Source organism: Pararge aegeria, chromosome 14 (genome assembly GCF_905163445.1).
Source record: "Pararge aegeria chromosome 14, ilParAegt1.1, whole genome shotgun sequence".
Lineage (NCBI taxonomy): Eukaryota > Metazoa > Arthropoda > Insecta > Lepidoptera > Nymphalidae > Pararge > Pararge aegeria.
The window spans coordinates 3103013-3126722 of record NC_053193.1 but is presented as its reverse complement, the minus strand read 5'-3'; the positions used below and the strand labels follow the sequence as shown (position 1 = coordinate 3126722).

At 37.8% G+C, this 23710-nt stretch overlaps 2 protein-coding genes across 2 annotated transcripts in view; both read left to right on the top strand.

Annotated features, from left to right (window-relative positions):
• Positions 1-13252, top strand: part of LOC120629315 (protein tweety-like) — a 136659-nt gene extending 123407 nt beyond the window's left edge. Inside the window, exons 5-15 of the mRNA XM_039898224.1 lie at positions 180-308; positions 840-983; positions 1401-1613; positions 2652-2780; positions 3267-3404; positions 4825-4969; positions 7485-7630; positions 8121-8218; positions 8976-9143; positions 10458-10678; positions 13197-13252. Coding sequence (XP_039754158.1) covers positions 180-308; positions 840-983; positions 1401-1613; positions 2652-2780; positions 3267-3404; positions 4825-4969; positions 7485-7630; positions 8121-8218; positions 8976-9143; positions 10458-10644 — 1497 coding nt within the window. The 3' untranslated portion in view covers positions 10645-10678; positions 13197-13252. The remainder of the gene's footprint in view (positions 1-179; positions 309-839; positions 984-1400; positions 1614-2651; positions 2781-3266; positions 3405-4824; positions 4970-7484; positions 7631-8120; positions 8219-8975; positions 9144-10457; positions 10679-13196) is intronic.
• On the top strand, positions 13099-15149 carry LOC120629440 (probable serine/threonine-protein kinase DDB_G0281745). The gene is made up of 3 exons (XM_039898382.1): positions 13099-13144; positions 13197-13494; positions 13982-15149. Exons 1-3 carry the CDS (start codon positions 13099-13101, stop codon positions 14121-14123), a joined length of 486 nt encoding a protein of 161 aa, XP_039754316.1. The 3' UTR covers positions 14124-15149.
• Positions 15150-23710: the final 8561 nt, after the last annotated feature.

The window sequence follows — 23710 nt, the reverse complement described above, 5'->3', positions numbered from 1 at the left end:
CCAAATACGTTGTTTCGTTATACTTTTCTTTTTTTACGTACTTTTTGTGGTTGGCAATAAAAGTATATTCATTCAATCATAAAAATGATGTATTTTTAATTACAAAAAATATGAGCCTAAAAAAATATATTATTGTTATTATTATTATTATAAATAATGTTTAACAAAATTTGTTACAGAGCTTGGGGATCCTGGGCTCGATACCTGGTGCATGGCTCATCCTTACCCTGACGGTGCTGCTCATATACTTGCTCACGAGATGCTGCGACAGGAAGCAAAGGCCGCCGAGGAGTATCACCGCACTTAAGGTACAAGACTTCAGCAACTTACTATTTACCTCAAAGAGTTTTGGGTATCTTAGCGGAGCGCGGATTATTGAACGCGCATTTTATTCTTCATTTGATGAACCAGCTAGATGTCATCTTGAATAACTACCCCAAATAGCCAAGGGCGCAAATATTATGTTCTAAAGTTTATTGTTACTTATTTACTGTATAGTAAGAAAACGTATTTTATATCATAGGCACTTGTTTAAGTTAATCTAGCCAGGCCAATAAGTAGACAGTGGTGCCGATGTGGTGCCGATTCTGTTGAGACAAAATGCGGAACTAAACTAAACTGACAGCTCAAAATTTATAGACAGTAAGGTGACAAAAGGACAGGATTTTTCTAAAGCCTGTCGTTTTGGTTTAGTTTAGTGTTTTGTGATGACAGAACCGATACCGATCTTTGAAGTTATGACATTGCAGAATGCCGTGCTACTCTTGCTATTGGAACAGATGTATTGAGACTCGAGAGAAATGCCGCTATGAAACTTCTCATTGCTGTTGGTTTTCCAGATAACGTTGATGATATTGGCGGTGCTATCATGCGGGGCGATCGGCGTTGGTCTCTTCGGCAACGACGACCTTCACAATGCGATGCTGCAGAGCATCCAGGCGGGCAACAGCCTTGCACAGCTAGTCAACACTGTAAAGAATCAGGTACGTTATATGCACCAGAAAGATATGAAACTGCCTTCATATTCCGTCCTTTCTGGTACTTTCGACGACCTCCTTGTCGTGTGTGTGTCTCGGCTATGATTTCCAGCAAAAGCAGTATGGGAATTTGTAATTTCTAAATTTTTTCTAGACTGGTTTGGTGGGAGGTTTCGGTCTTTCGGGTTTTGATAAAGCACATAAACTACTAACATTGTAACAACAAATGAGTAGAAAATGGTTATCAAATCAGCAATCTTTGAAACCAGATTATCTACTACCAAAAAGGTTACTAACTTGGGTAACATAATGGTTTGTCAGTAACATGAAATCTAGCCATTTTCGTCGCGTTTAAAGTGACGCCATCTCTAGATAACTCAGAACACATACCGATACACAACTAAGCTACTTCTATTGTTACAGTCAAGTATTCTAGAAGAAGCCATGGGATCTCGAGCACGAGCTCCTCTAGCACGTTTGGCGGACGCACTGGACGCCCCAGTGGCGAACCAGACCGCCTTGGGCACTCTGCTGAGGGCGTTGTCCGCTTTGAGGAACAACGCCAGCGCGGCCGCCTCCGCCGCTGATAACCTCCGAAGGCCACTGGCTGCTCTGAACCTGGACGCTTTTATGAAGGTAAAGCAACTACATCAGTGTGGGTGTTTTCGCAGCTTTTAACATCCGATGGCTGCTAGAACCTGTACGATTGACGCTGTATGAATGTTATACTAGACAAGAATTCTAGAAGAAGCTATCGGTTTTATCGGCCCAAAGCCCTTTAACTCGGCCCTCTGACGGACGTTTTTGACGAACTAGTAAATGCAGACCGCGTTAGGCACTCTACGGAGCGCGTTGCGTTGTACCCTTTAAGGAATAACGCCAGTGTGGCTGCTCTGAAACTAGACGTATTTATGAAGGTGATGTGGTATCACCTTCATAAATACGTCGTTATGGATTCCTTGAGTGGTCAAGGAATCCATAACACCTAAATGGGTTTTCGTACGAGAGTTATCCAAGCAAGTTTTGGAGTAAGGATTCTTTGAACGCATCCGTGGCGAACCAGCGCCTTGGTTACTGAGGGCGCTGTCTGCTTTGAGGAACAACTACAGCGTAGCCTCCTCTGCGACATATAACCTGAGAAGGCCTCTAGCTGCTCTGAACCTAGACGCGTTTTATTAAGTTAATACAGTCAAGTACGTATTGATTACGTACGTTCTATACGTAATCAGGTTTGAGCCGTCTGACAGAATCTTTTGACTAGTCTCTAGTGCCTTGAACATAATAAGATTCCATGTTTATGAAGGTAATACTGGTCAAAAACGTATTGATTACGTACCAAGTGCTATACGTAATCAGGTTTGAGCCGTCTGACAGAATCTGTGGACTAGTCTCGAGTGCCTTGAGCATAATATGATTCCATAGATTTTGTACGCAAGTAACAGATTGGCAGAATGTTACTGTCAATTATTTTATACAAAGGGAAAATCAATCAGGCCTACTTTAAAAACACTTTTTAAACGTCAAATATATCTGTTTGTTGTGACTCAACCAGCGGTTCGAAGGTGACAGAAGTGTAGTTTAATGAAATAGAGATCTGTTGTAGAGCAAGCGAACGAAGCAGACAGGCTTTTCTAAACATTGAATATTGATATAGTATGTCCGTGTATGTTTCAGCGGCTGTGGGTGTGGGAGGCGGCGAGGTGGGCGGGCGGCATGGTGGGCTGGTGCTGCGGCGGCGGTATTTGCGTGGCATTGCTGGCGGCAGCCGCGCGACGGTCGCGACGCGCTCTTTTGCTACTTTGCGTTAGTATGATTTTTAACCGACGACTGATTTTTGAAAAAAAGTGAAAACCTACGAGTAGCTGTTTTTGTTGTTCATGTTTTGACTAAGTGACTGTGAACGTTGTTCTTTCTAAAGAACGCTGTATACTATTGAAAGTGATCCGAATTTAGTTTTTAGTACCAATGGAGTAAAACACAGCATATAAAATATTGGTGGGATTCGGTAGGCGTTGCTTTTGTGCGTGCATGAAGTGCACGCCACTGTTCAGTCACACCCTCGTGTTCATGATTCGATCACTTTACCAAGGTTTTTGTTACAGCTAAATTGTAAATAAAAATTTAACGATAGTATACAATTTGCGGCCTTATCTCTACATAGCGATCTCTTCCGGGCAACTAATGGCGTAAAACATAGTATATGAATGAAGTGTATGAAGTGCACGCCACTGTTCAGTCACACTCTCGGGTTCATGATTGGAACACTTTATTGATGGGTTTTTGTTACAGGTTTGTGCTCTGGGGGCTCTAGTGGCCTGCTGGGCGGTGGGTGCGGCGCTGGCGGCGGGTGCGGTGGCCGCGGCCGATGCCTGTCAGGACCCAGCCAGGGCTCTGGCCTTGCACGCACCCCACAGATTGCCCGTCGACGTGAGTCTTAAAGGTTTTTAATTAGGTTAAAAGTTTAGGCCCCGCGATGCGATGTCGCGTAGAAACCGATTAGGGGATCCGTTACAGGTTAGCCCGCTACCATCTTAGACTACATCATCACTTACCACCAGGTGAAATTGCAGTCAAGGGCTAACTTGTAGTGGATAAAAAAAAGCCTGGTTACGGCGTCTATTAGGCACGATTTCATCTAGGGTATCCAATAAAAGCCATGTAACTATAGTGGTATAGTTACATGGCTTAGGTTAATGCGCAAGAAAGGCAACCGTTATAGAGGAGATTATGAATATTAAGCTTAATTTGCTATACTCCGCGAAAAGCAGGAGAATCGGTATGGTGTAATTTATAATTTCTCCAATTCTTATACTCCACACCAAACAGATCTTCGACAATGTACCCTCTACGCACATTTCGCTCCGAATCCTCAGGAGATGTTGACTTTACAATGAATCATTGTTAAGTCAACATCTCCTGAGGATATCTAAAGGATAAAGCGTTCCGGTACGATGGCACGTAGAAACCGATTAGTAGGGTCGCCATTCTAGCACCTTAAGACCCCAACGTTCATCGGTTCTTCGAGATATGTGGCCCGCGTATTGCCACTTCAGCTTCGCGATTCGCTGTAATTCTAGTTCTTCTACGGATCTCCTCATTTCTGATTTGATCACATAGAGACACTCCCAGCATAACTCCCTCCTTCGCCCGCTGAGTGACTCAGAGCCTTCTTATGAGGTCCATAGTAAGCGACTACGTGTCAAATCCATAAGTCATCACTGGCAACACGCACTGTTCTAAGACTTCGGTCTTGGATTTTTGACGAAAAGATCACGTAACATCACGAACGCCTTCTTGTGAGGTTCTTATTTTATTTTCATATATATGGCGCCCGGTATGAGAAAAATGTGAGGAGTAAAATCTATTGATGAATGACCTCGTTACTTTTTCGCTTTGCGACGTTGCATGTTCGGCAACTGTGAAGCGCAAACATGCAACGTCGCTTTCGTTTAATTAACTTATTTTTTCTATTTAAGTTACCAAGGCAACCGAATATTATCTAGGTAAAGAAACAAACACATAAATATAATTGACAGAGTGAGATAGAAAACATTATACATTTTTTTTCCTATTCTTGTTACCATGGAAACTAAATAATAGACATTACATTTATCCTAAAAGTTCTGATACTCTACATCCACCTCAATCTCCTCACCTCGTGTGAATAAATTGCACAGGATTTTTAACCCTTTCATATAGTATTAATCTTTTTTATTTAACTCTTTATTTGTACACCACTATGAAGTTAAAAAAAAACAAAAAAGTAATAGAAATACAAAGACAGAAGTAGAATACAAATTCTTAGTATTTTCTCTAGTCCTAAAAAAGTATTGTGTTGTAATTACAGATGGTCCATTACTACCTGTCGTGCAAAGTGTCGCGCGAGAACGTGCTCACCGCAGAGTTGCGGAACGCACAGCGCGCGGTGGTGGCAGTGCGACAGGCGTTGGCGGTACTGTCCAGAGGCGCGCCGCAGCTGTTCAACGACCCCGGTACGTTAAGACACCGAGGGGCAGTGGCGTGCACAGGGTTTATGACCAGGGTATGCATAAAGCAGGTACATGGCATAAAATGGAAAAAATCCCCTCCAATATGATTTATATACAATAATTTGGGTATGCAGTGCTTTTCTGCAGGTATGAAGTGCACGCCACTGCCGGGGGGTATCGTGGCATCGTTCGAGTCCATGTAGGACTGAAGTGTATCGAAAATGCACCCGTATTTATATCAAAATGTCATGAACATTGATTATTAATCAAATATAATTTTAACTGTTTCTTATATAAATATACTTTTTTTTTTCTTTTTTTTTTTAATTCAGAGAAAATGCCTGACGCATACCACTCCGTTGGGGGAAACGGAGTAGTTATGTGGGACTTGCACCCACTAAAAACTCCGTGTGTCCCTCGATAGACCTATAAGTGAGAGCACGGGGTTCACTTGCGCCAAAGTAAGCGTAGCTTGTGTTATGGGTGCTAAGATGACTGATGAATAATATTTTTATGAATAATACATACATAAATGCTTATAAAATACATAGAAACACCCAGCCACTGGAAAACAATCCGGTTCATTACACAAACATTTTCTTCACCACACTCTTATATAAATATACTACGAAAATACACACATCACCATCTAGCGCCAAAGTAAGCGTAGCTTGTGTTATGGGTGCTAAGATGACTGATGAATAATATTTTTATGAATAATACATACATAAATGCTTATAAAATACATAGAAACACCCAGCCACTGGAAAACAATCCGGTTCATTACACAAACATTTTCTTCACCGCACTCTTATATAAATATACTACGAAAATACACACATCACCATCTAGCTCCAAAGTAAGCGTAGCTTGTGTTATGGGTGCTAAGATGACTGATGAATAATATTTTTATGAATAATACATACATAAATGCTTATAAAATACATAGAAACACCCAGCCACTGGAAAACAATCCGGTTCATTACACAAACATTTTCTTCACCGCACTCTTATATAAATATACTACGAAAATACACACATCACCATCTAGCTCCAAAGTAAGCGTAGCTTGTGTTCTGGGTGCTAAGATGACTGATGAATAATATTTTTATGAATAATACATACATAAATACTTATAAAATACATAGAAACACCCAGACACTGGAAAACAATCCGGTTCATTACACAAACATTTTCCAGTTGTGGGAATCGAACCCACGGCCTTGGACTCAGAAAGCAGGGTCGCTGCCCACTGCGCCAATCGGCCGTCAAAAAGCCGGCCGTCTTGAAAAGTATCTAGGAATTAACTAATAATTAAAAGGGTATTTGTAAAATCCTAATCAATTTAATAAAATATCTGGCAAATATGAATTTATAGTTATCGAAAGGTTGAATATTTACCCACTCTATAAAATTACTGTAAAATTATAGACATAAGTTATCTATAGCATAGCATAGCTCACAGTAGAAATAATTAATATATCATCATCCTCAACAACTTATTATTCATAAACTTTTCCTGTATTTTATGTGGTGTATGTTCATTCATTTTTATCGGCCCTCTACAGAGCAAGGGTCGCCGCTCAGAATAAGAGAGGCCATAGTCCACAGAATTAAGAACGTACAGTTTAGGCTGTAGTCCACAGAATTAACAACGTAAAGAAACCGTGTACACGACTAATATTGACGCATCAAAAACCACTCCACTTCAGAATGGTTTCACGAACATTATTTTACCTCTAATGTTCTAAGCGTTCACCATAAAATGTGAGAATGGGAAAAACTTTTGTGATCGTTTTCACTGTTTTTGGACACAATGCACTGCATACAATAAAGGCATAATGAGGAGGATCATGTTTGTTCTTAATTCAATGCCGTAGTCCACCACGCTGTCCTAGTGCGGATTGGTGGGCTCCACACCTCCTTGAGAACGTTATGGAGAACTCTCAAGAATGCAGGTTTACGATGCTCACGATGTTTTCCTTTAAAAAAGTTACAGGTGTTCGAAACCTAGTCTTATACATTTTATTAGTTTATTTTTACCTCCACTTGGGAGGAGTTATCAATTTTATAAATTTAAAATGCATATAAACATTTTCGGAACCGAAACTGAGCGCTTTAACAAATTAAGCTACGGCTCTCCTACCGTCGATGCCGAAATTAGTGCCTTTTACATCAGTCTTATAGCGACTGTAGCACCACTTAATAGGAAACATTGCAGTTTCGATCTACCTTTTCAAAGGTACATATTAGACACGTTTGAAACAAGAAATTGTATATTGCTTTTTTATAATTTTATAATTATTATTAGTGTGTGAATAAAATAGCGCTAGTTAAATAGTTAACTAGCGCCTTTTAGGTCTTGCACGGGTATAAAATGAATTAGAAGAAATAGACGCATTATAATCGTGGCGTTCTGAGAAAAAGTTCCTTTTTTATAATTTTTATTAGTGTTTTTACTTACACTTGAAATTACCATGTTCCTTATTTTAATATATATGAATTCCTTGAATTGCAGGTCTCCAACCAGCGTTGGGCGCGTTGGGTGCTGGCACGGGTGAGGCAGAGAGGGCGCTGGTGTCCCTCAGCGGAGCCCTAGAGTGTCGCATGGCGCGGGCCTATTTCGTCACCGCCGCGAGAGCCGCCTGCGACGGTGGCTTGCAGGTAATTTCAGTTTTGTGGGCTTCAACAAGAGCCTAAACACGTTAGTAAACGACTATTATTGTAGTAATTAACGAAAATACTCACGTGAAATAAACCTTCAAAATACTTAAAATCTTCGGTCTTTATCGGTATGATGTCGCGTAGAAAGCGATTAGAGTTATGGGTTTCATATAACTGACATACTCCCTAGTAGGTTAGCCCGCTACGATCACTAACATTGCAGTTGCAGGTGAGATTGCAGTCTAGGGCTAACTTGTAATCGATATAAAAAAAAACTTGGATTTTTTTGAAGTTTAATATGGATTTCAATAGCGCCAATAGATAAAGAATCCTTCGCCGATTCCAATGATACTTATAACTCATCTACTCACTCAAGAGTCAGTATATATTTATTTACTTGCCTTAACATAGTCACGAGGCCCTATCAGGGCGTAGCAATAAGAAACAGTTTATTTGCGCTTTAACTGATCTGATTGTTTTTACTTTGCAGGCGCTGTCGATCCAGCTGCTGGCAGCAATCGTGGCCGGACTATTGTTTACTGCTATCGTTCTAGTCGATTCCCACGCTTGGATCTACATTAATACTAAGTAAGTTAACTTTCTATTCAATTAGAACACGAAAGTGGGATCCAAAAATGCGGATACGGAAAATATCTGCCAAATTCTTGTCCGAACCAAACACTTGTGTGTTTGGGTCGGACAAGAGTAGCAACGGATGAAGTCCAATGACGTCAGACGGAGGAGGCATTTGCCTTTCCAAAATGCACACAGAAACTTGGGAAATTTGATGATCAGTTACTTTTTTAGTTCTTACTAAAAAAGTTATTTTATTTTAATGCTTAGAGCTGGCATATGCTGTACCATTTTATGATAGTCCGTTATAGGCTAGCGTTTGCGTTGCTTTCAAAATGGAATCACGCAAAAAAATTTATTAACCCTCTGACTTCCAGGATAGTGACAGACATTATTTTTGTAGAAATACATTTTTGTTTGCGTACGTGCGTGCGTGCGTGCGTGCGTGCGTTCGAAATATCTCCACAAGCTCTGACGATTATGAAACTTGCATTTCGTGAATTCGTTCACATGGATTTCCAAATATCTTTAAAAATGGCTCTGTCATGTCTTCAAGGACAAAATTGTCTGAAAAATGAGAAATATAATAAAAACTATATTTTTGCAAAATATCCAGCTGATCTGTTAATGCATGAATGCATACTTTGGGGCTAGGTGGCGATGTGTGTATTGTCGTAGTATATTTATTGTATATTTATTTATTATTTATGAATGAAAGATAATACTTATTCTGGATTCATAGTATAACTGAGATCGTTTAATTATATTACAGGCGTAGTGTGTCCGGGGAGGAACAGGCTCCGTTCCTATCAACCGGAAGTGCGGGCTCCCGGACTCTGCCCAGACCTGCGCCCTTCCCCAACGGAAAGCCGCCCTCTTATAGTGCCGCGGTTCAGCTCATGGACCTCTCTGATAGAGATAGAGATCGCGAACGACCACGGTAAGAACTCCTCAAATTATATGTTATCCTAGTCACATTACCGAATGGTGCAAGTAGTCAGTACTTGCACCATTCGGTAATGTGACAAGCACCGGAACACGCAGTGTCGGTATACCCCCACTGTGGGCAGAAGGATAAGAAGATGGGTGGGTGGGAAGATGGGATGACAGGTGGGTCATGTAATACCTACCACACACGTGTTTTAATACCCCTTAATTTACAATAGTTGCATAAATAACTATTCGATTATTGGCCAGTCTAAACTACGGCCAAACCCTTCAAATAGTGAAAGCAGACCCGCGTCCCGCATTGGGCCGGTTCTTATTACTAGTTATATTATAAATGTCAATGTAATTTTGTTTGTTACGCTTTCGTTTTTTTTTTGGAAGTATTAGAAGTAATATAGGATTTTTTAACGACAAGGCTGCTTGGAAACTGACTCCGCTCTCATATCTCACAAGAGAGAAAATTTATTTATTTGTAAACGTTGACAAAGGGCAATCTGCTGAGTTTCTTGCCGGCTCTTCTCGGTGGAATCTGCCTGCAAACCGGTGGGAGAGTCACTACAAACAGACTGACTTGACGTTTCAAAAGTGCTTATTAACTAGGCCTACTTGGAATAAATGAATATTGTTTTTTTTTAATTTTATGTTTGCAAAGGAGGTCTTATCGCTTAAGCGTGTTCTTGATGATGTTCCCCGCAGGTCTCGCATGTTTTTTTCATTGTAAACTGTATAATGACGTCGACAAAGATTAATCTGCTGAGTTTCTTGACGGCTCTTCTTGGTGGGATCTGCCTTCCGAACCGGTGGTAGAGTCACTACAAACAGACTGACTTGACGTTTCAAAAGTGCTTATAAATTAAACTAGGCCTGCTTGGAATAAATGAATTTAGATAAATATAAATTTTTAGGTGTGCAAAGGCGGTCTTATCGCTACAACGTGTTCTTGATGATGTTCCCCGCAGGTCCCGCATGTTTTTTTCATTGCAAACTGTATAATTACGTTGACAAAGAGGAATCTGCTGAGTTTCTGGACGGCTCTTCTCGGTGGGATCTGGCTTCCGAACCGGTGGTAGAGTCACTACAAATAAATTGACATGACGTTTCAAAAGTGCTTATAAACTAGGCCTGCTTGGAATAAATGAATTTAGATAAATATAAATTTTTAGGTGTGCAAAGGCAGTCTTATCGCTGTTTCAAAAGTGCTTATAAACTAGGCCTGCTTAAAATAAATGAATTTTGATTTTTTAATTATTAGGTGTGCAAAAGCGGTCTTATCGCTAAAGAGTGTTCTTGACGACGTTCCCCGCAGGTCTCGCATGTCGGGCAGCGCGACGCTGGGGCGTGCGAGCGGCGGCGGCGCGGCGCTGGGCGCTGGGCTGGGCGGCGGGCTGGGCGCGTTGGGCGGCTCGCACACGCTGGGGCGCGCGCCGCACAACGGCAAGTACGCCACGCTCAGCAAGCAGTGCAAGACGCTGGAGAGCAACGACTTCTACTGAGAGCGGGCGGGCGGCGCGGCCGAACACACTGCAGGCGAGCGCTCTTTTGCTTTTAAATCTATGCTTTGTCTCATTTATAGACCTGTGTGTAAGCCTTTAAAAATAATAAAAAGTGAAAACCCATTAGAAAAGGAGGGGAATAGTGTAAAAATGAAAGGAAAAATAATTTACGGGCGATCTGAGGTCGGGAAGGGGATGGGGTTGAGTTTTTAAGGTTAACAAACGGTTTTTCTCGATTTCCGGCAAAACTAAAAGTCCTATCAAAAAGAGGAAAATGGCAAAGTTGTAGGTAATAAAAAGATCTAAAACTTTTGTATTCACACTTTTTTCACATAACCTCAAAATTTTTTTTTAACGAAATATGGTGAAAACTTACGTTTTTTTGTATACGCTGTAATTTATTTGATTGAAAATATTAATTTTTCACTTTATTTTGAATTAATATCGAAAGAGCACCCTAATTTTCAATCGAAAATTTAGTATGTTTTCTGTTATTTTAGTACAAGATTACAAAATAATAATCTCCTTAATTTTACACAAACAAATTTAGTTAATACCATGATAAAAAAAATATTTCAAAATACATAAAAAATATATTAAAAATCTATAAAATAATGGGTTTCATCCTACTATTATTTTTAAGGACCCTGGTCTATTAGGACTATAATTATAACACGCATGATGAAAGTTACAAAGAATCGCTTAAATGTTGTTTCTATATAAATGTCGGAGATAGGCGATCCTTCTCGACTTCGCCGTTATCGTTCGCGGTTCTAGTGGAAAAGCAGTAACTAATTTACACGGTTTCATACAATTTAATTCTGCAGTTACAATATTGCACTATGTGAAATTGAACTACTAAACAGAGCGCTAACTCCTCGAACAGCAGGAGAATCTGTATGGTGTTATTAATAATTTCTTTAATCCTTATACTCCACACCAAACAGATCTTCGGCAACGGCAAACTAGCTCAACTTTGCTAGCGCGCTGGCACTCTCAATGAGTATACAAAGATGTTGATTCACTATATAGAGGTGGAGCCGGACAACATCACATGATTCTTCTACTTCCCTCCGCATGCCTGGACTACCATAATAATAGTAATGTATGTGTTTGATTGAGTACTTTCTTGCCTGATGCAAATCAACTAATAGTGTGCGGTAGATTTTGGAAGAATCAAATATTGAAATTTCAACTGAAATTCTTTGGAAAGTGGATATTATTATGTGTTATTTTATAAATTTTAGAATGCATATACAAATTTTCGGAACCGACAGGATTTGAACCTGCGACTCTCTGGCAATCGCGGCCTGAGCGCTTTTTTCCAATTAAGCTAAGGCTCTTCTACCAACGGTGGCGAAATTAGTATAAGCCTTTTACATCAGTCTTATAGCGACTGTAGCGTCATCTAGTAGGAAACGTTGCAGTTTCGATCTACGTTTTCAAAGGTTCATATTACAATGAGACAGGTTTGAAAAAAGAGGTGACCCATTGCTTTTTTCATAATTTTTATATATCATCATCATCGTCATGTCAACCAATCGACGTCCACTGCTGGATATAGGTCTTTTGTAGGGAGTTCCACAATACATGGTCCTGGGCCGTTTGCCTCCAGCGGCTCCCAGCGGCTCGCCTGATGTCATCTGTCCACCTCGTTGGAGGCCGACCTACCCTGCGCTTACCGGTGCGGGGTCGCCATTCCAGCACCGGTTGCACCCATTATAGCAACGCCATTCCAGCTCGGAGTATCGATGGACGTTGGGGCCTTAACCCCAACGTCTCATCGGTTCTCCGAGCTATGTGCCCCGCCCATTGCCACTTCAGCTTCGCGACTCGCTGAGCTATGTCGGTAACTCTAGTTCTTCTACGAATCTCCTCGTTTCTGATTTGATCACGTAGAGATACTCCTATAGCATAGCTCTCTCCATCGCCCGCTGAGTGACTCTGAGCCTTCTTATGAGGCCCATAGTTGGCCACCTAATTTTATATATTATTATATATTATTTTATATATTATTATATATTATATATTATTATATATTATATATTATTATATATTATATAATTATATTATATTATCAATTATATAAACTTAAAAATGATTGTTTACGCCGTTCATCACACTCGACGCTAGATGGCGCCATACGGAGAATAATGACAAGACAATGGTCATAATAAGTGACATTTGACAGATAACATTTGACAGTGTTCGTTTTAGTTCAGTTGCTGGAAATGTTTTTTCGAGTTTTTTCGAGTCGGTTACAATTTTGAACATTAAGAACAATTCCGAGTGCAAAGACATTATTAATTATTACTATACATTTTTCACGGGTAACTATAGTGTAGTTTCATGGTCCTTCGAGCCGTCTATTAGTAAAGTTCGCGAGTGAAACAAAATACAGTAGAAACTAGCGGTCCGGTATTCGTGAGTAACGTTCAAATTTCAAACGTCGCTATGGACGATATAAATCAACTTTCGGCTGTAATTCCTCCAAGTGCAGGTAATAACACTAATAAAAATGATAAACTTATGTGTTATTGTTTGAATTCCAGGTCAGGCTAACCGCACAGTGCCCCTGAACCGGTTCGACCCCAAGTATGCCTCGTTCGGGCCGCGCGCGCCGCGCCCCCGCCCGCCTGCGCCGCCGCCCGCCCTCGCCACGTTCTCGCCCGACGCGCCGCGCACGCACGCGCACGCATCCAGCAATTCGCACGCCCCTCGCGCCCCACACGTCCCCCATTCCGCTAACCCCGCCCACGCGGCGCACCCCCCTCCGGACAAGTACGCGACGGTGCGCCCGCAGCGCCGGACGGACCCGCAGCCGCTATCCGCCGCAGCACTTGAATATAGGTACGTTTTTTAAAAAGTTCCCTACTCGCTCGAAAATGCCTTATTACATAGCCTAGTATTGCTAGGTCAAGTACAATACATTCTATAGGCTTAGCAGGTAAGTAATATTATACTGGCATCCCTAGGGTCTTTTATGATCGGAGTTATGTGCGTTTTTAATTTTACGAATTTAAAACAACACTTGCTTTAACCGTGAAGGAAAACATCGTGAGAAAACCAATCCGCATTTTTGACGACCTCCTGCGACACCTGGCGCAGCGGTGAGGATAAATATAACTGCCATAATCATGTTAGCCCGCTAATATCTTAGAATGCGTTATCACTTACCACCAGGTGAGATTACAGTCAAGGTCTAACTTGTAGGGGAATAAAAAAATTTGATCAGTGGCTTATTCGAGGTAGGGGAACGAAAATCAGCGTTGTGTGTTTAAATGAAGCTCCGTCAGCGGTACAGAAGTACAAAATAAATTAGTGTATTTATTTACAGGAGCCTTCAACGTCCGAGACGCCAACCCAACAACAACCAACGCCGTCAACGACAACAACAGCAGCAGCAGCAGCAACAACAACAGCAGCAGCAGCAGCAGCAACACGACCAACGCGACCTATACGCCGTGACGGAGTTGTAGCAGTGCCCCAAGCAGATGACCATACGCCTCCGGTGCGACGAGTGTAAATCTGCTACTAAACTTTAGTTCAAACGATTCTGTGCGTTATTTCTATGACACTTAATGTTATTTTACGACATAACTGAAACCAGTGAATTGTGGAACTTTTTATGCCAAATTTGGTTTTTGCACCCCGAAAGAAAGTCGACACGAAGTTTAAATGTCCAATTGAATTTTCAATACAATTGGTTTAATTCGAATTCTTAACCAAAACAACAATACGACCAACGCGGCCCATAAAAGTTGTAGCAGTGCGCCTTCGGTGCGACAAGTGTAAATCTGTTATAGAACTTTAGTACAAGTGGTTATGTGCGTTATTTCAATATCATTAAAGGTTTTTTTACCAATTACCTGAAGACGGATGAAGAGTTATGATTGTGACATGGTATAAGACAACATTATGTTTTGGAAATTGTTAAGAAACGTGATGTAAATTTCCATTATCTTAGGATATTTCGATATGTAATTTCTGACTCAAAGACAACAAACAACAACGTTAACATCGGAAACAACACGACATAGTTATTAAAATCTTCTGAAACTAGTTTCTAATATAAGTCAATGAAACTAGTAGCTATTTTTCAAGTACACCCCCATCATAGGAATACAGTAATGAGTACAATCTGATACAAAACTTTGGTGCAATCGATTTTGTGCGTTATTTGTATAAACTTAGATACTATTTTAGATTGAAAATGGTTATAGTAACCGAAAGAAAGACACAGGTTCAATATTACAATACATCAGTACCGAAAACTACGCTTATTCATGATATTAAGAAATATCTAGAAAACACTCAAGCAGTTTCTATGCTCATCATAGTAACGCAGAGAGTGGTAAAAACGATTTTAATGCAGAAATATTCGACTATACGAAAATGTATTCCATCACAAAGAACTAGTTATGCTATTAAGCAATTCTTTATAGGCAGCCATTAATTACAATTTGTAGCAATAATAAATCTCAAAAAAACTCATATAATATTTATTTACTACTTTCATAAATAACTCAACTTTTAATTATTTATATTTATTATTTCCGCACAAATCTTTTTATAATAACTTCTTTGCAACTCTAAATGGCCTATGATTTTGTCGTTTTATAAAACTTTACATTTTACACTCTGTAACTAGTGTTTAGTAAACTTATTAAGAACTTTTTATATTGCTAAAGTAGGGAATTATTAGATAATGGTTGTCAGTTTGTTTGTACATAACTTTTTTGTATAATCTAAATCGACAGGCGTTGGACATTACCAGACGCTATTTTGCAAAAATCCCGACTATGACCTATAATAAGCAATAGAAGGAAAATAATCGAATAGAATGAGAATAAATACAATAGAATAGTTAATGTAAACCTCAAATATATTTACTAATATTAATGGACGGATGAATGTATGGGTGGATGGAAAAGCAAAGCAGAAATTAATTTAAACATACCAAACCAGACGACTTTGCAAAAAAAATAAAAATATCTGGTAGATGCATTGTGTTTTGGAATAAGTAGTTTCTGTCGTTACGTGAAAGAGACAGCATAAATCATATTTTAAGGCACAAAAGCCTTTTCCATATTAGTATATCATATCATCATTAAACCCAAATTGCACTTGATTGGTTTATGAGCATAAACTCATCAACCAATCAGTGATCAGAATACGGATAACAAATCAAATATACATTCTATACTCTTTGAGAGTACCGGCGCGCAAGCAAAGCCGAACCGAACTACCGTAGCCCGTTGCCCTGTCAGGCAGATTCATTATAAACTCTTTACGCTTATGCTATAAGTCCATGATAATCCACCAATTACGATCCACCGAAACCAGACAATTCTGTGTAGTAAATTACTTTGCGACAAGCTTAACTACTGTTTTGTACCTACGACTACTTCTTCGATCGCGTGGAAGCTAACTTAGATTTGACGGCCGATTGGCGCAATGGGCAGCAACCCTTCTTTCTGAGTCTAATCTCCTGTTTGTTCGATTTCCACCACAGTTTTTCAGTGTCCTAGTGTTTATTTGTATATTATAAGTATTTATTATTATCTGTATGAAATCACTCATAACACAGGCTACGCTTACTTTGGGAGAAGGCGATGTGTGTACTGTCGTAGTATATTTATTTATTTGTTATAATTATACTAAGATAGTAAACACATCTATAACACAGATTCTGCTTTTCGCGGAGTATAGCAAATTAAGCTTAATTTTCATAATATATCATGGAATTCCGCAAAGTAACGGCTGCTCCTATCCAATACAATACTGGGAAACCGTACTGTCACTAGATGGCGCAATTTGGATATCATATATATTGTAGTTGACTTTCACACGACCGAATAAGTAAACGTAGGTAGCAAAGTTCACTCTTAGCACTCACATCCCTCAAAATACACTCTAACCCTTAAAAACATAATTGCAAAGGCGATTGTATCTTTGCGATATTGGGTTTAATGCTGGCAGTTCTGTTGTACATAAATCTGTAAACTAAATTCATCATTTAAAAACATGCGATCCCCCCTCAAGGGCAAACTGTGTGAAAAGGACAGCACTACTTTTAGATTATATATATATTGCGAAACTAAATTAAAATTCAAAATTCATATGTTTCAAGTAAGCTTACTATATAAGCACTTCTGAAACTTCAAGGCCGTCTTTTTGTAGTGACTATACCTTGGATTTGGGTGGCAAAAACTAAGGAGAAAAATCCGGCAAGATGTTAAGCGATCTGTTCCAACATCAACAATTTACATTTCAAAATATTTCCTTTTTGTATATTGTGAGCGGTTAAAGCTGAGCTGGGTGCTTCAACCCAACCTTATTATCTGAGGAATTCACAAATTGTACAGTGACCTCTCTGCTATAGATGTTTTTTAACTCATCGTTTAATATATGCATTGATAGCTTCAAAATTACCTTAGAAATCATGTTATAAAAGCATATACTCAACCCCAGAAATGATTTCTGTCAGTAATTTATGACAATTACTAATTATTATGGTTTATTTATACCCAATTTTATTCATAGTGAAATTGACTGGTATAAATATAGTCCTGTGCTTTTTACATTTTATGCCCTGGAAAAACATAGTACTATTTGTTACATGTCAGTTTAGTTAAATTTGGAGATTAATGTACAACATAATAATTGACTCCAAATTCTCCTGAAGATGGTCCGGCAGTGATATTCTGATATTCTGCCCAAAAAAGTATATGTGTATAAACTGTATTTTTCTGTATATATCCATAATAAAGTCCACGGAAGGCTGTGCTGTTAACAAACATTACTATAGTAAATCTATTACCGACCAATACTTTCGCGTTATAAACTCAATAGAATTATTGACGCCTAAATTGCTAGACTGCGTCTTCGCGGGGTAACACTGTAAGATTAAGGCCCCTGGCAGTTAGTATTGCAGTTATTAACCTGTTCTAACCTGTGACGTGATAAAAAACTGTCTGTTTTTATGTATGATACGAGCCCTTTTTTGGTAAATTAGGAGATCTCCTTCAAACAAGACACATATCTTAAGGTTCGAATGAGATTATGTGGGATTTCCATGAAATAAAACCCCTTCGCTGGCCTTGCCAAAGCAGGTGTGAATATACTGAGTACTCATATAGAATAGCTACAGATACGAAACCACTGATGAAAACTGCGTTTAAACTAGACCCATGTAGTCTAGTGTGACTTAGATTCAGACGCCATCTCGGTTGGTCACCATAGTCCATCAATCAATAATTATACTCTATTTTTTTCTAATTTGTCATAGTCTTTCTAGTGTAAAGTATGTTTTAAAAATAGAATAAAAACAATTTTTTGTAAATATGAATGCATTCCTTTTTTTATATTTACAAAATGATCTTAACACAAAAAAGTAATCGACATATTGTTTACATATTAAGATATGTTAGAACTAATAGAGTGTAGGATGACAGCTACATGATGAACACTTTGCCCAGTTTTCGACTGAGATACGCTTTAACCCATCGATGCGATTACCAACTGCAATATGACTGCCGAGAAAAATCTTCCAATTTTACGCCGCTTAGTTTTTTTCGACTCTTTTCGCTCAACGTAGGATTAAGATGTAGTCTTACTTTAAAAGTAAAGATAGCAAGCGACCTAAAATCTAAACGATCTCGACGACAAGCAATTAATTTTGCAATATGACTTTTAAATTTTTTTAATCGGATCTAACTAGTTAATTACGGTGTATTAAATTATAAGTGAATTAAAATAAAAAATGATATAGACTTAATTAAAGTGCGAATATTTGGAGTTTTATATTAAACTGTAATCAGTTATTTGTAGGCAATTGGCTGTAAAGAAGTTAAGTTCGTAGTAATCCATTTTTGATCACATATGTGGGAAAAGGCTTGAAGTCTTTATTTGTCGGATTTGTACATCGTATATAAATTAAATAAATTGTATATAGTCAATGAATAAAAATGGTGTTTTTGGGCTGTATATAGTTAAGGCTGGAGTGTTATATTAGAATTTATTTATATTTACTAACCATTTTTTACTAGATTTAATTGTATCATTTTTCGTCACGGGGCAAGTTATATTGATAAATTTGAAGGCCCGAGTAGGGCCTTGACTTTTGACCTTGACCGATTTTGATGTAACCTAACCTAATTTATTTTAACTTAGTCAAAATGTATAGTTGAAATAAAAATGTTCCAGCTGTAACTGTATAGGAGCAAAATATTTAAACCTAAGTTAATTTTTATGTGATCTTTAGAACTATCTTAGTTAGGGTGCATTTAAATTAGCCACAATCAGCCGCGCGGATAACACTGTGGCACTGTCAATTTATAGCTAGAGCATTAATTTTTTGACCCCTCTGATCACGTTATGTATTCAACAACATTCGCCCTATAGACTTGTGTCAACGGGATCACGTATGAAACAATAGTGAATGTTCTGAATATAATACCAATAAAAAAATATTTTTCTGGTATATTTTAATTTTATTTCAGAAGTTTTTAAAAAGTGCGTTTAGATATTTAAACAAATATCTTTCACTTTTTTATTTCCCTAAGAAGCAATTAATTCTCTAGTTAGTTTGGGTCGTGCGACATTTGACAGAGTCGCCCTATAGCGCGTTATATTATGGCTAATGTGAATGTACCTAAAGAGAACGGGGAGTGAAAGTTAGACACATCTTTTACGATTATAGAATCTCTTAATGGAATAAATAGCGTTAATTGTATTGTTTATATAATTATAAAAATCGGCTCAAGACGATTTTATCTAGTTCAAAATAGTGGACCTTATTGTATATAGGATAATATTTAGAGATCTTTTCATTGCGATTTACATTATATGTACTAAAGAATGAGATGATATGTTCACAAGCCTTGGGCCTGAAATTTAAATTTAATAATAAAACCTGATCATTAGTTTTGAATAATTGGTCGTGACAAACACATTTTTAATGTTCTTGAGATTTAGACCGAAGGCTATACACAAACATTCTCATAATAATTTTGTATGTTATTTAAATAATTTTGATTGTAGCGCTAAATATTTGAAAGTGTGTGGGATAGATTCGTACGTATCATTTTGATTGGCATCGAGCGATTTCTCATTTCCTGCAAACTTTGTTTATCACACAAACATACTTGAGTAGCTTTGGATATTATTTAGTTATATTTTAGGAAATCAGAAAGGCTTTCAAAGGGGCTTTTCAGATACGTACGGTTTCAAAATCTAGTAATAGAAGGATTAATATACTATCCAGCTTCACCTGATACCATCATTATATATCTTTGATCTCATTATCACTTACAACTTTGTGAGTTTGCAGTCAAAGGCAAATAATAATAATTAATAATCGCTTATAGTGGAATTAAAATAAATTGAAATTTCATTTATTTGAAGCTATTTTGAAACTACAAGTCTGTCGGTTTGTCGCAACTTTATCATTGCACTTTGCTTCTTTGACCCTTAAGCCTGTATCTAGTGAGTTGCCACACCTTTCGCTTAAACATCAACTGAAGATAAGAGTCCGAAATGAAGGGTTCCGAACACTTGGATATTCCACTGTACGAATGGACCAACAACCGTGTACTTTTGAGAGATTTGCAGCAATTTGTACCCTGTGAACGAAAGCCGTAAAAGTGTTAAAATACCCAAAGTCTATGTGTATATATTATCTCATTCTTCAGCGAATATGATATAAAGTAGGCAAAAACTTTTTTTTAAGTATTCAGAATAATTCAATTAAGCATTCCATCGTGTGTAGCCGGAAGAGTGGAATTGGTAGCGAGTTTAATCTGTATTCGACCTAAGTGCATGGTTATAAGGTGCAAATTTGTAACTGCCATTCGACGAACAAGAAGTTAATAGGTTATTAATTGATAAAATGTAGTCTATACGGACAAAGTACTGCTCTGAAATGTAACACCACAAACGTATTTTTAATGAAACGGAACATGATCACGGAAATAACGCGAGACGGTGTTTTTTGAAAAGGACAAAGGACATCATTAAAATTGGACAATTTTTTTTTTACTACCAACGGAATATGAATTGCCGTATTGTGTAACTTTTCTGACAGGTACGCAACCGGTCGTCACCCTACAAAATACATTGCTGAAAGCTGCGATTCTACAATCGGCGTCCGGTTGGCAACTGTCAGAAAAGTTATTCTGAAAGGGTGTCGATATCAGTACGCAGTATGAACATTTATAATACCAATTTTTTAGTAAATTCTCTGTAATCATATTAAATCTTAAAGTGTACAATTTTTGATTCGGCATGTTTGGAGCTACTGTTTTTTTTAAAGATCATACATAGTACGCATGTTGCGTGAGCCATGTGATTTAAAAAGTAAATTTCAAAAATTGTTGCATAAAAGATTGTTTTCCCTGCCATTTACACCACATACCATACCACCGGACAAAAAACAAAAATGTTCAGACTGTGTGCTCAATAATATATTTTTTATGGATTGATTACTATGAAGAATTACCAAAAATATCATAAAATGTATGATGTCCTCTGGAAAGGAAATGTAAGGATGGGCGCACATGGCTCATGATTTATATAATGTGTAATATTTTCTGTGTTTATATTTTCAAGATAAACAGTTTCCTTCATTACAGCTATTTAAAATTAGTAATTGATCAGAAGAATATTCAGTGTCACAAAATCACAAAAAGTTTTTGTAATAGCACAATACATAATTACTATCTCAACATATTACGCCACTATGTGCAAGAATGTGTATAAAAAAATTACATTAGTCACTTTTGAATTTGTTATCAGGGTTTATTATATTTATTATACATTTCTTAACGCATTTTTAAATTTTGGATGCCAAATGTTGATGCTTAGGCGAAAAGTTTTATTTAATAAATAATCAAAAAACCATGTGTATGAAAATTTCAGAGATAAAGCTCGGAGACGGTTAATCGGGTTAATTTTTACGTCAATATAACATCACATTTTGATAAAGCATATTCATGTGCGCCTAGCCTTATTAATGTTTGCAAGCTCAATACTTTCACGCCAATATCATAATTATTGTAATTTTCGCGATCATCTTTCTACTACTATTATTATTGTTAGCTGTAAATTTATACCACGACTGTCACTGCCACAAATCAGAACCTAGTAAGTGATTTGAATTGTGATTATTTCCCTGAAATAAAATGACGTCACTGATTTTGCGGTTTCCTAGACGAATTAAGAAATTACAAAAGAAGATTTATTTGTGATTTTGTTTTCAATAACGTCTGAGATGGGAAATTCCCCAAAGCACTTATACCATCAGTCTTGCAAAAAAATGTGTTACAAACAGAATATACTTTACACTTATGTAATTTAATAAGTTCTGATTTGCGGCAGCCGGTTTAGTTTTAAGTGAAATGGTACCAGTTTTTATTCAGTATTAGGTATGATAGTGAATTTTGTGAGACTTTACAACGATGTTGGTACATTTTTATGGTCAAGTCAATGGTAATTATGAATATAATATTTCTTTTGTTCTCAGCGTTATTTCACGGTACCGTAATAAGCAGTGTATTCGCCAAAGATATTGCATAATTTAATTATAAGTTTAGAATAATAATAAGGATATGTTGTAAGATTTTTAGAATTTCTGTGGCTGCTGCGTATAATTGACGTTTTTTTTTTTTTTTAAAATACATATTTGGCAGTTACGTTGTTCTACACTATGGTTGTGTACGGACAGTTCGATTTTCAAATACTCTTCGACTAAAGGAAAAATATAGACGCAGATATTATTTAAGAGCTTACTCGAAGCTCTTAGGAACTTATTTCGCGCAAGTGTTTATTGCATACAAAACCTTCACGTTGCCAGCGGCGTTTAAATGGAAACATGTTTATTTTTGTGTGTGATGACCGAACGGACGGTTTTCTGACCGCGAGTTGCTAAAAAACTTCGCGAACATAATTGAAGTTTGTTAAAGCATAAACAATAGTAGATAGTAAAAATAGTTGATGCCGCAAAATAAGTTGTTACACTACTCTTGGAGGTCCACTGGGCTGCAATTAACAAGTGTATATGCTTAAGATTTTGATGGTTGCGGTGAGCATCAAGACACATAACTTGAAATAAGTAAGTTTCAAAATGCCTTTATGTGTACGCAAATATTGTACGGATTTCTTCGCAAGTATAGTCAGGTAATAAATGCTTTATTCCTTGATAATATTGTCACACAAGTGACGTACGTACGTCTGTCATCGTTTTGTCTGCTGCAAGGTTTCGGCCGTGGCTTGGTACCTATTATGTCATGCAGCTAACCAATTTAGCGTTCCAGTACAATGTCGCGTAGAAACCGATAGGGCAATGGGATTTATATAGCTGCTATACCCCTAAAAGGTCAGCACGTTACCATTGGACTGCATCTTCCCTTAACAGCAGGTAAAATTGCAGGCTAACTTGTAGTGGAATAAGAAACTTCTTGCTATCCATTTACCGTCTATATTTCTATCTTTAGTCTTTCCCGCCACCCACATATTAAAACACAACTGTCCGTATACGACTCTAGTGAAGTGACACTTTATAAAACAATATTACTCATTTACATTTCATGTTATAAAAGTTTTGCTCAATTTTCTAATAAGAATAATGTCTTTGCACAGTACATAATAACATTATTTTAGAATTTAAAACTATTGTGAATGTTGCGCGTCATTCGCAAATAATTTTGCTTCGCTTATTGCAGTTTTGGTTGTGCAAGTCCAACTAGTACGAACGTCGTTGCCCCGGTTGGGTTTGTAACTCGTTGGACATACACCGACTAAAACAATCTTCGGTAAGAAAGAATCTGTTTGCGAATTACATAAAGCTATGTGTAACCCGCGCTATTAAAGAAGACATTTGTATAAAGCGCCCCATGCTATGCTATCTCTTTCGGACCATAATTACCTATTTTTATTATTTACTTATTCTTTATTGGCGCTTGTTATATGTTAATGTAATTTTGCCCATAAATGATGTTCATAGCAGGGGAATTAATATGCTCAACTAAGGACATTTTAGTTCATTATTTCATGATTTATATGGTAA